The following is a 15,734-nucleotide window of genomic DNA, read 5'->3' on the forward strand; positions in this document are numbered from 1 at the left end:
AAATAAGACAAAAACACTTGATAAGATATCAGTTTTTTTTTTTTTTTTTTTCAGTGAAGGGGTCCTCAGGAATGCACCCTAGTTTAGTTTTATGTAAGTGTCATAGTCTCCTCTTCAAAACAGTATGTCAACAAATCCACCTGCAGTGCAATAAAGTACAGTCAAAACCGGCAGGCACCACACAACATGTCTGTCTCTTTCTCTCTCTCTCTATATATATATATATATCTATAGTGTAATTTTCGCTGGATGGTATTAGTCTTTGTCTTACTGCCCCCTACTGGTCTGGCAGAGTCACCCCTAGAATTTTATACTGATTGAAACATAAACTTCACTGACTAGCTATTCAGTTAGCATAAATGAAAAAACTGATGAGCTTCATTAGCAGGAGGTCAAAAACCCCCATCATAAAAGTTTTAAAAAGTCAAAAAAGAAGAGAAATGTTGCCTAAGAGGCCCTCTCAGGTTTGGGTTTCAACCAGAGGCAGTGAACTGGTCCAAGGCTGATTTAACTGACCCAATGAAACCAAAGCTTTGGTTGTAACAACAGCACAGGCTCATAACATCCATCGCTGCAAAGCCAGTCAGTAAAACAGAAAATATCCGAGTCACTTTTTGAGATCATAACTTCTCCTGTATTTGGCTTCTGCACTTTATTTGTTCACCTGCCTCATAAAAGAGACTCTGGCTGCTTCACATCCGCTCAATATATTCAGATTTTCCTCTGTATCACATTATCTGTTCTGTTACGACTGCAGGAGCTGCTTTGATTTGATCTTTCCCTCTCTTTGCAAACTTACATCCCCTCCTCCTGAACCCCCCCCCCCCCCCCCCCCCCCCTCCATGCCTTCCTTTTTATTCTGCCTCTTCATTGTCCTCTTCATCACCCCTACCCCAGCCCTGCTTCTTCCTGTTAATCAGGTTCAGCTGTATCTATATCACCCTGCTCTGCTTCCTCCTGCAGAGAGAATGTCAGTTTCTACAAAACTTTAACGCTTCTGCACCTCTATGTTTCAGAAAAATCTACCCCAACACAGCGCAGAACTTTATATCAACTTTATTCTGAAGTTTTACTCCTGTGAAGACTCTATATGTTATCTTTAAACAGTCTCACTTTTATGTGTCTGCCTGTTCATAAATCACAGTTTAAATGTTATGAAGTTATTTCTAAATTGGGTCGGATCAGATTTTACTGGGTGAGCACAAATCCATAAATGTTGCATGGACCAAAAGTTGATGACATCACACCAGGTCAGAGCAGAAGAAAGCTAAACAGGAGAGTGATAGAGCACAAGCTAAAACACAAGTTAACCTGTTTGTGATGATGGTCATTCCAACCCACTTGCAGCAGGCTACAACACAAGCTAAAGACTAAAACCAGAACTGCAGGCTAAAACAAGAGGAAAAGGCTTAAACAAAAGCTAAAGTCCAAAGCACAAAGTGAAGACTAAAAGAAAATGTCAGAGTCTCCAAGCTCCAGAAGAAGTTGTCAGATTTATCACCTTATTAAAAAAAGTGACATAAGAGAAGTCTGAAAAGCCTCTAAATATAGCAACAAAGCCACAAATTTGTCAACACTGGTTTGTAGATGAGCTCTGGTTGGACATTTTGTTTTTTGTACTTTTTTTTCGTCTCTTTTTCGTCATTTTTGCATTTGGAGTGGATCATTACTTTGTATGGCTCATTTGTCTTCAGTGATATTTTTACTGCTTTTCTCCTGTGTTTGTCTGGAGATCCTACATGTAACCATGGCTGCATTGTTTACATGTGAAATCAGCTGATAGCAGCCTGTAGCATGTCAATGCTAAATGGTGCGGGGACAGATGTTCCCCACAATGGTACATGCTGGTTCTCAGGTGTGAGCTCAGAAGTGACGACATCAACCTGTCCTTCCATCCATCGTTATTGGGAACTTAAGATCTATCTCAGACAAGATGGATGAGCTAGCCATGCTAACCCGGCTACATAGGGAATACCAGAAGGCTGAGTAGCATCATGCTATTCACAGACATGGAAATGAAATTTTGTTTTCTTGATTGCTGCTGTGACTCTTCCTGAATTTCCCCTCAGGGATAAAAAAACAAAAAAGTTTTTTTTCTATTCTATTCTATTCTATTCTATTCTATTCTATTCTATTCTATTCTATACTACTTTGTACCCTAGGAAAAGTTGTCTTTAACAAGGAAAAGTAGCTTATGCTTGCAGGAAACAGAGATTTTGTCTCTGAAAAATCAAACAAAAAAAAACAAACAACAACAAGAAAACACTACCGATTCCAACCACAGGTGTCACTGCAGTCAACAGCTAACATCATTCCCTCCTTGTGTTTCAGGGCAGGTAAAAGTAGCAGGTTACATTTAGTTTCAGTCTGAACCTTGAACGTTGTCATCAGGAGGGTTTTTGTTCCCTGTGTCCGGCCTGTCAGGCTGCCAGTCGCCATCACACCTCTTTAGCCATCACCTACCGCTGCAAGAGGAACAACTTCTTGGGTTTTTCAGTGGCTTAAAGTTTTATAGTACAGCATTTTTCCTTGAAACTGTTGTTGTTAGTGCTTCTGTCTCATGAATATTCCACAACTTCTGGCCCCAGAAACAAGAGGGACTAAAATAAGAATGTGTCAGACTGCTTGTCCAACACTGGCACACAGCCCACTCACACACACACATACAAAATAATTGATGGTACTTACTTTAGGTCCTGAAACGGCTCTGCTCGTACATGCGACGTCTCTACAGAATGGCTGAACACCACGCCTTCGTTCCCTGAGGAGAGAGTAGAAGAGGATGAAAGGAAGAAAAGAAGAGATGTATCTTTTCTTTTAAAGCCTGCATCATGTTGCATCAGACGTCTTTTCTTAGAGCTGAGGCAGGGCTCAGATCTTCTCTGTGGTAAATAAGTGATGCTCTTAAACCTCCAGTTGCAGGACACACATTTACATTTACAGATGTGATGAAGGGAGGAGGATATTCGCCTGCAGCGGGGGAACAAGACTCACAGTTACACACAGGATGCTGATACAAACATCATCCAGGGAGTGTTTCATTTTGCAGATTATAATTTCCAGAGTAAAAGTTGGCCGGGACATGATGCAGCGTTTAACCCCCCGTGTGCAGCAGCCACCTCCGCTTTAGCCTCCAGCTCTGAACAGATGCTTGGGGGAAGCGCTGGTCATGACTCCCACTGAGGCTGAAGACGCAGACTGGAAACTCAGCACTGCTGCAAATTTAATTCTGCACAAGAAAACTTCTTCTTGGCTGGCAGGGAGTCTGACTTTTTAGAGAACAGAGATTTAAATCTGTTTTAAATTTGAGGCAGCAAAGTTTTTCCAAGGAGATTCACTGCATCCAAAAAAATAAAAACTTATCTCAAATTTGTTACTTTCTGTTGAAAACACGTTTCTTTGGTTGTTAATTCCAAGTTCCACCAAACAAAGCACAAATGTGTTTGTTTGTGCAGCTCCCGGCGCAAGAAAACACAAACAGAGGAATTTCTCATTGTGCTGTAAACAACGTATTGATGTGCTGCATTGTTTGATAGGAAAACACACACTTTGGGTTTTTACTATTTCAACAACAGACTGTTTGTCAGCATCCAACTGTGTGGTTGTTATATTTACATTCAGCACTCAGAGACAGGCTCCTAAACATTCGGTTGTGTCTGTTGTGTTTACTAGCCTCACATCTCCATCACCTTTTGTTGCACAGATGTCACAATTTGTTTATTGTCACTTGTTGTGAATGCATGTGCAAACGTGGAGGCGAAATACCGTGTCCAATAAATCAGAATAAATCAGAAATGGGAAAAAAATATATGTTCCTGACGAACAGGTGACTGTAAAACGCTTTAAGGACAAAAACACTATTTATGCTCTCCAGCAGATTGGGCTCACAGATGAAAAAGAAGTGATTTTATTCATAGAGCACTAAACTCAAAGACGCTTTACATGGTAAAAAAAAAAAAAATAAATAAATTAAAAATAAAAATAAGAATAATAATAAAAAAAAAATGTATTGCATTCTACTGTATCTCTTTATTTGCAGATTATCAATAACAAACAATTATTACTGCCTGAATGAATTAACAACTATAAAAATACATTGTTTTATGTGTTCTTGTATTTTTACAGATGCTAAATTAAGTGGAGATTTTAGATTTGGGTATTGTACACACAATGGTTATAACTAAGTTATTCGCTCAATGCACATTTTTTTGCAGGGCCTTGAACACCTCATACTTTTATATTTTTTTCTATTGAACCTTTATTTTATTTATGATTTTTTATTTATTTATATATTTATTTATTTATTTATTTATTTATTCATTTATTTATTTATCAATTTAGTTGTTATTTTTAAATCAATTTGTGATGCATGTATTTGTTTACTTTAAAAAAAAAAAAAATTCTGATATTTAAATATTATTTTGTGAGGAGTTTAATTTTAATTCAAATTAACTCAATTTAATTATAATTTTGCCTCTTCCTGCACTGTAAATAATATAAATTGTTCCTAATTCCCTGGATCAAGACCTGTCTGGGTATGTTGCAAATTTGTGACAACAGGCATCAAGGGGTTAAAAAAAAATGTTTAGCTTTTTTTTTTATATTTTTTTATTGACCCTATCGGAAATACTTGTGTATAGAGAACAAAACTGGGCCTAAGATACAGCCTTGAGGGACCTTAAAAACTCAAAGAATAAAAAAAGATGCCATAGAGGATGCAAATGAGGCCATGATGCAAATCAATATACCATTATTGAAAAGAAAAAAGAAAAAAATGTTGATATTTTGTGCATCATTAAACCCAGTGTGTTCACATCTGATGAGGCCACATGTCGTATGGACGTTCTGCCTTTAGCATACGTTCAAATAATCAACACAAAATCTCAACGTAGCATGAGAATGGCCCCCACAGTGGGTGATATAAAATACTTTATAAATTCAAAATATGTTTACAGTAGCAAAGTTCATCTATTATCTAAAATATAAAAAAAAATTAAAAAAAATAAAAAACAGGGGTTTGATTTTTCATGCAACTTTTGCAAAAGAAAATGTTTGGTCTGTTTTCTACATTTCCTTCTTTTTTATATAATAATGAAATGTGTAAAACTGATCAAACATTGACATAGAATAACGATAGTATCAGTGGAGGCAGATTAATTGAAGAAACAACATTATGTAACCATAGACCTGATTCTACACAGATCAGAGGAATTGAGTGTTTTGAGTTTTTGTTTGTTTTTCTTTTTTCCTTTCCTTTCCTTTCCTTTCCTTTCCTTTCCTTCTGTTTTTTTGTTATTTTTTTTATTTTTTTTGATTTACCAATTTATGTTTTCACACTGCAGACTCTCGCTGGTCTATGGGAACCCCCTTGTGATAGCATTAGCCCTTTAACTTTCACTTTTCATTACAAGAGATAGAAAGTCTATTTAATTTTTAACCCTTTAATGTTCAATTTAATATTTTTATTTATTTATTTAAATTGATGAATAAAAAATAAATACCTTGAAAAAAAATATTTAAAAAAACAAACCAAAAAAAAACAAAACTGAAAATCTACTTTAAGCTCTAGAGACCACCCAATCAGGTACCAAGCTCAATATACTTTCGATGAGATATAGTGACTCAAAAATTCTTTACCAAACAATTGAGCAGTAATTTATTAGGTAAAAAACAGTTGCACAAAAATTTTCAGGGAAAAACTAAACATCTACACAAATTAGAACTATAGGGAATAAACAGAATGGGAAAAAATGTTTCTGAGAAAATATATGGGTTCTTTTTTCTATTACTAATTAATCTCATTTGGGCAAGTGTCTTTCTGAGTGGCATGGTTTCTCTCGGCTTCTTCCCACAGTCCAATTGATTGAGATGTTTTGACTTCACTTTAGTGGAGCTGTGACATCATGTAGTCTTTGGTGAGTACCAGCTCTGGTAGATAAAACCCATGAGGGTTTGAGAGGCAGAGCTACAGGAACCTGAAATCCAACTGGACTCGTGTTTTCAGACACGCAACTGTAGCATTAGCGCCTCAGAAGCATCCATTCCTCTGGCCCACCCTCATTCTCATAAAGCGGCGTGAAATCTTCCATTGGAGCTCTGCACTTTCTGCAGAGAACAACAGAGTTCATCTGACCACGGATCTAAAAGCTAAACATTAGCACAGCAGGACGCCACTGGAGCTGAATGCACGGGCTGAGAGGAGAAGTTTATATTTGAATTCTCTGCACTGTTCAGTCTTTTCTCTCTGTCTTTCTGTTTCGCCTCCATCAAACAGTCAATGACAGCAGCATTCCTTCAGAGTGCCTCTAATGGACATGTCTGCTCAATTACCAGGCCTGCGTGTGTGTTTGAGTGTGGATCACCTTGAAAGGTCAGTGTTTGTGCACACACACACACACACACACACACACACACACACACACTATGCTTGTTTATTTGTTCGACAGTCACAGAAAGAAGAAAAGAAACAAATTATTATCAACAAAAGGACGATTTTCTCATTTATCTCACAGATAATTGTCGCCTTTGAAGAATTAGGCTCACCTGACTCTGCTCAGATCTCTCGCCTCCCTTTCATTTTTAATCTGCCCTTTTAATTGCTCTTTGGAAAGTAACATGCCATGACAATAGCTCTGCTATAATTAGATGTCTTATTGCAAAATTAATTTCGAGGGAGCTATCCGAGTGTCAGACAGTGAACTTCCTGTCTCCTGCAGCTCCTCAGCGTTTGATCTGCCGTGCAGAGAATTTGGGGAATGAAAAAAAATAAAGTCTGAAACATCAAATGTTCCCTGAGGAGTGTTTTCTACCTTTTCTTCTGTAGATAAACAAAAGTTCTGTTAACATTCAGTGTTACTCACAGGCACCTTGAGTGTATCCTTGAGCTTTAACAGATCTTGAGTTCTCTTCATCAAAAATAAACACTGTGGCGATCGTTGGAGTGCAAACCTTCGTAGTTGAGAGTGCGTGCATTGAGTCCTTTTTACGCTCTAACTCTTGACATTTTCTGAATCGTTTCAGGACATCCAGGCGCTGGTATTTTTAGAGACATGTAGCTTACAGCAGGTTGTCTGTTCCTGTATATCTCCCTCTTTCACCACTGGATTTTATTTTATCTTTCAAACATCACTCCTCAACTTCAGCAGCTGTTTCCACATCTCCTACATTCAGCCGACATGTTCAGGTTATTGTTGTATTTATTTCTCATTTTAAACCCAGCAGTTACGTTAACTTAATCCTGGTGTATATATCTCTAACAATCCTACTTTGTTTTATTTTGAGTACTTATGTTTATGTATATGTTTTATCGTTCTACTGGCTCTGATGATAGAAACTGCCATTTTATCACCATAATTTCCCAGTTTGAGATCAATTAAGTAATTCTATTCTATTCTATTCTATTCTATTCTATTCTATTCTATTCTATATCTGGAGTTCCATTTCATGTGTACTGACATTATAATAGAAAGACAACTGACTGAATTTTGTAGCGGAGCTTCCATGATGACTTCTGGGTCTTTCATTGCACTCCCTCGCCACCTTGTGGCCTGGAGTCTCTGCTCACTGTTGTAAATGACTTTTAGTGAGGCGTGTGTTTTTTTTGGAATGAAATGAAGATCTGATCAAAAGTAATTTTCTTTATTCAAGGCAACTTTTTACAGTTACGTAGCGCGACAATTTGAAACGTGACAACAAGTAAACACTGTCAGTTTGTGAGAAGTTTAGCAACCGTTTACATTTAGCACAGCTGGCAGTTCAGTGCTCCAAAGCCACGTTTCCACCAAGCGGTTCGGTTCAGTACGGTTTGGCACAGTTTGGTACAGTTAAGCCTGATCCTGTTTGTGTTTCCACAGCAAACCATGCCCCCTTGTGGTAGGCGGCATGTTAGCCGGGTGCCGAAAGCTGCGTCTTAAACAATCTTAAACAATAGTGTGACTCTGTAGCAGCGCGACACAGTTTACCCCGCTAATGAATCCAACAAAGAAGAAAAATGCAACACAGTAAACAAAGAGCATAGATGAAGACACCCAGAAATTTGTCCTCTCTGTGATTGTCATGTAGCTCTTTGATACAAAGAACAATCAAGTTTTGTTTCAGAGAAGTCTGTGAGCCACCAGGAGAAAAACAGCAGCCGCTGTCACACAGGAAGTGACGACTCTTTCGACCAATCAACGGTCTGCAGTGTTGTAGCACCTTCCAAGGGCGAATTGGTTCAGTCTGGCACTCATACGGAAGGGTCCCAAAAAGTGGGACGGCTCGTCTCGGTTATTTGATGATCTGTCCCGGGATAAATCAGTGGAAACGCCTTAAAATGCGCGCCGTGCCAAGATGAACTGAATTGAACCGCTTGGTGGAAATGGGGCTTTAGACACGTGGACTGTCTGAGGTGACCCAGGCAGAAAAAAGCAGCATTCCTGTGCAAACCAAATGTGACCTGTGATCACATGATGTTATGTCTAAAGGCTAATAAACCTTTAGCTTGGGCTGTATCATTCTCCTGTTTCTTTCTTTTGCTCTTCTGTCCTTTTTCTGTCTGACAGTTAGGCTCCAGTGTCCACCATCACTACAAAATTAATCACAGAAATCATTTTTAGCAGAGAAAAAAAACAGATCTCTGTTTTATCTCTTCTCTCTACTAAACTTCATCAGCTGGCGTGGTGTTGTCATAGAGACCTAAATGCCGTAAATCATTCCAGTCCTGGATGACCCGAACTAGAAGCTAAAAAGTTGCAATTTAAAACAACCTGTAACCAGCATTATTGGCACTGATGATCTCATTTTAAAGTGTGGATTACGATCAGGCATTTATCTAGAAGGGAGACTTTTTCAAGATCACTTTCAAACTCCTCACAGCACCTTCAAAACTAGAATAATGCGTTTATAACTTTTCCCTTGTTCCACTGGCATATTTTTTTGTTGTTGTTGTTTACCTGGTACAAGGAATTCAAACCTCATTTTGTCTTTTTTTTTTTTCTTTTTTAACTGAAAATAAGACAAAATTACTTGGTAAGATTTCAGTTTTTCCTCAGCACACCTTGTGTTCTTTATGTCCTTACCTGTGACTCTTAGTTTCTCGGTGCCGATGGTGATCTCCTCTTCATCCGCAGAGAACAGGACCCTCTCTCCGTCCGTACTCCTCACCTCAAACCTCTGACACTGGGCTTCCACCATTTCTGACCCTGAGACACAGAGAGAGGAGCATGGAGTTAAAACACGTGAGAGGAGCATTCAGACATCCACCACCTGCTACACCTCGTCCTTCCAGATCCACCAGAGCATGAAGGTGTAGCTTGAGTAACCACAGCAGGCTCTGAACTCTGAACCCGGCAGCTTTAAGTTCCCTTTCTCTGTCACCATGAAGCAGCATCAGAGCAGATACTGGGACCACTAAGAGAAAGCCCCGGCTGCTGTGATGTAGGAACACATATAAAGTGAATTTAGTCTGCGGAACAATGCCTCACTAAGTCTGGATAATCCACAGAACAAGATGTGCTCCAACAATTCTTGTTGCCACGACTTACACTGTGGAAACAGTCAGAGTGAGAACTGATGACAGTGTGCTGTGTGGATTAGACAAAGTACCAGGATGAATGTTTCCACAGAGAAATGTTGCAAAGGAAGTACAGTCAGTATTAAGAGAAGAATTAAATCTGCTTTTATTGCTTTAAGAGGCGCACTCTCAATTTGTTTAATTTCACTGTGGTTGCAGCATGCCTGTTAAAAAAGACGAATAAACACTTTATAAAAGTGAGATCTGCCAAAATGGATTATAAATGGATTTAATCAAGAAGAGGCTCCAAGTTGATATCATTTCTGTGTTTTAAGTGATGATGATGGTGTGAGCAGGCTGCTTCTGGGTTTGGAAATGATAAAATCCAGATTTAAGAATTTCATCTCTTCACCTTGAATAATAACTTCCCTCCTTTTTGGATGTGTGGTAATTATCGTTAAAGAGGAATCAGGGCGATAACTTTCTTCTTCAACTTTCTTTAGAGAGTCTAATCACGTCTTGACTCTACACCCTGACATATTTTACAATCCCTGAAAAAAAGAACAGCAGCCGTCAATCATTGTTAAACATGACATTAAACCTTCATTTCTAACCTCTTATAATCAACGAAAAGGAAACTTTTCAGAAAAAAGAGGACTTGGATACAAGACAGACGAACGATATCTTCAAATCACCACAACAATCAGACGTGAGAAACATTTCTACCAGGTGTATTAATTTTTTAAAGTTTGACCACAGCCCAACTGGAATGACTGGGGAGACATGTTTTTGGCCTGCACTGCAGCCAGCCACCAGGGGGAGCAGTTTTTGTGGCGACCTGAGCTACAGGGTGCCCTCTCTCTGATTGGGCAAACTTGTTGTACTAATATCTTCTCAACGGCTGAGTTACAAAAACATATGCCCCTCCCCCGTGTCGTTTTAGCTGTTTTTGGAACCAGGCTGTAAATATTTCTTTTTAATACCATAGAAGTCGTTTTTTTTCAGCTTGGTGTGTATATGATAACCAATCTGTCTGCAGCCAGCCAAGCAGATTCTTGATGAATAGTGACTTTTAGCAGTTCCTCATGCACTTCATTTTCTTCATTGGATGTTGAGATGTAGATAACTTCCCTTTAAAAAACTTTCATTTTGATTTACAGTACTTAAAGGTAGAGTCTGTAGGATTTTACTAAAGACAATCCTGCTAAATTGTCTCCTCTATACCTGTGTGTCAGGCCCCGTTTACACGACGTGTAACGTTTCATCTGAAAACACTAAAACGCTGTGAAAACACTGTGAAAAAAATCTTAGTTTACACGGAAACGCTGATTGGCTGAAAACGCTGTAGCAAGCATGCCAGACCTGCAGGTGGCGCTATAACTGTCTTGTCCAGAAGCAGCTTTTGGTAGATCTCCACCTAAGTAGCGTTGAGCCGTCATCTGGTGTGTTGGTGAATGCTCAGAGCAGAAGTGGAGCAACAGATGCTCATTTAGTTAAAGACAGTCACAGATTCAGCAGATTGAGCAGCACAAGATCAACACGGTAGTTCGCGACGATCGTAACAACGGTACTGTTGGACTGTTGTATGCGCGCACCAGGCGGAGTGTGATGTCAGCGTTTCCACTGAAAACACCGGATGACTGTTTACACGGCAATGGTGTCGGGAGCGTTTCAGAAAAATCCCACTCTGGAGGCTGTTTTCAGAAGTTTGCGTCTTAGGTCGGCTGAAACGCCGTTTCCATGTAAACGCGAGGCTGAAACGCAACAAAACTTTTGCATTTCAGCCTCAAACTGTTGTCGTGTAAATGGCCCCTCAGTGTCGGTGTCTGCCTCAACCCCCTCCTCTGCCTGTATGTTGATGTTTTGGTTGTTTCAGGATGTTTCTGGGCAAGGATCAAAGGTGGTTACATCAGGCAATTACAGAGTGCCAAGTGCATGAGTGACTTTGCTTGTAGAATAGTGAGTAGAAGAAGCTATCACAAGTGGACGTAGCACGGAGCTAGAAAAACACAACTGAAGTGAAACGAAACGCCAAACAGAAAAAGTGTTTTCCCGAACGAAGGTGAAGCTTGGCTAAACTGTAACTTGCCGGGCACTTGGAGAGATTCTAATTAGCTTTGTGCTAACATGGTATGTGTTAAATACCTGTGGTTAGCTTGTGCTAACATGCCAAGTAAGGTTCACAGCTCTTGAGTCTCTCCCATGTAGAAACCTAATGCTACAGATGGTTGCTGGGCTACAGAGTGCGTTCACGTCGTCAGGGTCAGAGGCTGTGGGTGTGGGCTGCTGCTGGCACTGAGCCAAGGAGGAGCCCAGTTTGAATGTTGTTTTTACTGACAAGTAAAGACACTGCGGACCCTACCTTTAAAATTTGTACCATGTTTGCACATGGTGAGCAGTCTGAAAAAAGAAGTGACACTCGTTGAGAAAGCCAACAAAAATAAAGCAGACATACGGTAGATAACTGTTCAAATCTTTAGGGGATTCCCGGTTCCATGCTGGGCCTCCTCACAGCGTGATACCTGAATGGGGGGTTGTTCATTGAGTCACACACCTCTCCTTTCCTTTCTCCAAACAGAAAACAATGTCTCTGTGTCTTTCCAAAGAGCTCTAGTTTGGTCTCATTGGCTGCTTTCAGTCTCCAGAATCCACCTCCAGAGGGTCCTGAGCATCTTCAGTCTGCTGGCTTGAAGGTATTTCTCTCTCCTCTGTAGAAGTGAGTTTTTCTTGACCTGGTCTTCTTTGACACTTTGACACTTCCTGACTCAACTAAGTCATGAGCACGTGCAGTTTGGTTGTTGATCTCAGTCCAGTTTGATTTTTTTTTTGTACTTCTACCTCTGTTTATCCTTCTTCTTCTATTTCAGCATCAACAGTTCTTTCTAAAGTCCAGTCTAAAGTGATTTCTTGAGTTTCTGGCCTGCTGCTTTCAGCTCCAGTGACTGCTCATAGCCTGAACTGAGGTTTTTATCCTGTATGTTTAAAGTGTGGGAACACCCTCAGTTTGACCTGGACTGATTGACTGATTGATTACAAGCTGTGAATGATACAAGGTGATTAAAGCTCAGCAGTGGTTTGTGGTCATGGTTTTGATCCAGCTAGGTTTTGTGCAAAGGAAAATTATTTAAGCATTCAAAATAAAACAAGGATGTTTGGAAAAGCTGTGTTAAAAATTCACTGTTGTATTGCAAATAATCGTGCTCTCACCTGCAGGATTGACTGTGTTAGTGCTGTTAAAGAAGAAGGTTCATGCTAATGCTAATCTCCTGATTCAAGAATTCCTCCTCTCTTTCCTTACACCCAAAAAGAAACCAGAACACCAGCAGTGGAAAACAAGATTACGTTTTTGGCCATCATGTTAAACGCTGCCTTTTTTAGCAGCTGCATCAACAACAACAATCCCCCTGGAGCTGTTTTCAGGTTGCAGAGAGCAACACATGATGAAATGCTTCATCATTCTGGGACACTGTTAGTCAAACTGTCCGACGGAAAGCAAGAAGAGAAACTTTGAACAGATCTCACCAGTTTGTTAGCTCTTTCTTTGAGTGATTTCTTGTGTCCACAGATGTGCTTTTTGACCTCTCACATTTTCACGTCATGATAAATCCTTTAATTTAAAGACGTCAGCTGTAGGACTTGTTGATTTTTTTGCAGAATGTACAGAGCTTTAGCTTTAGACAAGCATCTTATGCACCATCCAGACTGAGTTCAGCGCGACATTACTACTACTTCTTCAGTGTGAACGCACCCCACAAACCCTGACATCTGTTAACTCCAAGGTCCTCAGGTAATCCTAACCCTCTGTGAGTAGTCTTCAACGAGCACTCTAACATCTTGAATCAGAGCAAATTCTACTTGAAGATCTGATCATTTTACAAAAATGGGACAAATTTTTAAGCTTCCAATTACTCGTTTCACCTGCATGACTTTTCTTTGGTAGGAACAGTCAGAGGTTATTTGAAAATTGGTGGATGAAAATATTTCACTAATGAGTTCATTTAATAACTTCCTTTGTGAAATTCTAGTATTTTCTTTTATTGAATTGGACCCAGTTAGTGGTTATGTGAAAGAGAGAGCTTGGCGGGGAATGAGGACTCAAAAGGGAAGTGAAAAAGGATTTATTTTAATATTTCTGATCCTTCTTTCTGAGCTATTTCTATGCACCAATTTTCACCTTTTCAGCAAAATTACATAGTTTTAATCTCAGCATAGTTTCTCTCCTCTAATGTGTTTTTTAAACTTACGTTTTCACGCCATGATAAATTCATTCATTTAAAGACAACAGTTGAAGAATTGTTGAGTTTCTGCAGAATGTACAGAGCTTTAGCTTTAAACAAGTAAGGTGAGATATGTAGGGCTGTCAGTTTAATGAATCACTTAGTGTCCTCACCAAAAGGGCAGGGCACCATTGTTTTTTCTTTCTTATTATTCCCTCCTCCACTCAATCACTTATTAGACCCCCTGAACTCAAAAACTCAAAAACTCATCAAAATTGGCACACATTATGAGTGCCAAAAACTTTGATATGATATCAAACTTGAACTCCAACTTTCATAATTTGCTCTCTAGCGCCACCTATGCACACAGAAACGGTTCAAGCAGCCATTAAGAATGTCCTAAAGATATCAAACCAAGGTCAAAATGTTTGTCTCATTGAGATGCAAAAACCATACCCAAACCATACACTGCTACCCCTGACCTATCTCCAACAGGAAGCAAAATGAAATTTCGCCACATTTTTACCCTTTCTGCAAAAATGATCTCCTCTAAAACCATAAGTGGTATCGGCTTGAAATTCACTCACACGACAGACTAGACCCTGCTTTACAAACATTGTGCAGGACTTTGATGTTTCAGACGAATAAATCAAATGACAAGCCCTTAGAGTTGGTGAACCCCACAGACGCCCTCCCAGCTCCTTCCATCAAGATACATACGATTTCTGATTCCTGCCCATACAGGCTGCCGCATTTGGGCCTCTAGACAAAAAAGTGAAAGCTGTACAGCTTTAATAATGTCATGAATGGATTCCTGACAAAATTTCCTGTAAAAATATTGTACTTTTACACAGATTTGGGTAAAATCGAGGCCTCTGTGAGGAGTTGCTTCCAAAATTTTAGTGAATAAATTTCACCCTTCACTCTGCTGCAGTTGATGATGTCACAGTGATTAGGAGTTCCGTGCAGCTGGTCATGTGACTCAGCAGAGGAAATAATACATGGTATCAACTGTTACAGCACTAAGAAGGACAGAAAGTGTAATTAATTACACCACAAATTAATGTGTTACAAAAACTAACATAAGATTAACTCATTGGCTGCCGGCCATTTCCAGATCATCTTTAACGATCTTTCAAGACCCAAATAATCTTGTTTTCCATGACTCTGTAAACACCAAAACTACCTAGGAAGAGTGGACTCTCCTCTTTTAAGTCTCTCTTCTTGTTTTTGATCCAAAAAACAGACAAAACATACTTATGATCGCATTCATTTTGGGCGCTCCATCCTCTGATCCTCTCCATGATCTCTGTCGTCTTTCCTCACGATGGCGTCGCTCTTTCTCTCTGAACTACAGCGACACATCCTCAGTTGGAGCGTGAGCTGCCTGACCTTTTCTGACATCCAGCGTCTCTCTGTGTCTCTGTCATCTCTCATCTTCTCCTCATATCCATGCTGAGCTCTCATCCAAAAAGCACACCGCTCTCACCCACAGGAGGTAACGAGCAGGATTTTGATTGACAGGCTAACAGACCCCGCCTCCCCCTGCTGAAAAATTTACTTCTATAGACGCAGTCAATGGTTACAATCTAATTTACACCTTTTCTTTTGTCTATAGATGTCAATGGCAGGAAACACAGACATTTAATTCAGGCCTCATTTTTGTCTTTACACAACTTGAAATTCACTGGTCAAGTGAATTTGGCTCATACTGAGCCTTGAAAGGCGTTTTCTGCTGAAAATGAGACATTTTTAGATGTGATTCAGGGTTTTTACAGTGTGCGTTTCATTCTTTCATATAGTTTAGTGAGACGTTAATAGAAATATGTTAAAGTCTGACCACACTTCCTGCAGCTCTTCTATGATCCCATTGATTTTGTTATCTAAGCTGTGATTGGCTGCTTCTCAAACCTTTCTGAGCCCTTAAGAAAAATCTCTATCCTCTTCCACTTCTATCACTGTCCTGGCTCCCGGGGCCATTACAAGTGTCAATTAGAAACCCGGAGCGCCTTGTCAGTAATAATCAA

At 39.6% G+C, this 15,734-nt stretch overlaps 1 protein-coding gene across 2 annotated transcripts in view; it reads right to left on the bottom strand.

Annotated features, from left to right (window-relative positions):
* Positions 1 to 15,734, bottom strand: part of LOC141802568 (zeta-sarcoglycan-like) — a 602,901-nt gene that overhangs the window by 80,584 nt on the left and 506,583 nt on the right. For both annotated transcript variants that reach the window (XM_074686112.1, XM_074686119.1), the window contains exons 5-6: positions 9,057 to 9,179; positions 2,689 to 2,761 (exon numbers count right to left, since the gene is read on the bottom strand). In XM_074686112.1, coding sequence (XP_074542213.1) covers positions 2,689 to 2,761; positions 9,057 to 9,179 — 196 coding nt within the window. The remainder of the gene's footprint in view (positions 1 to 2,688; positions 2,762 to 9,056; positions 9,180 to 15,734) is intronic.

This window comes from Halichoeres trimaculatus, unplaced genomic scaffold, assembly GCF_033239565.1.
Source record: "Halichoeres trimaculatus isolate MK-OKI-2021-1 unplaced genomic scaffold, fHalTri1.1 fHalTri1_scaffold_2, whole genome shotgun sequence".
Lineage (NCBI taxonomy): Eukaryota > Metazoa > Chordata > Actinopteri > Labriformes > Labridae > Halichoeres > Halichoeres trimaculatus.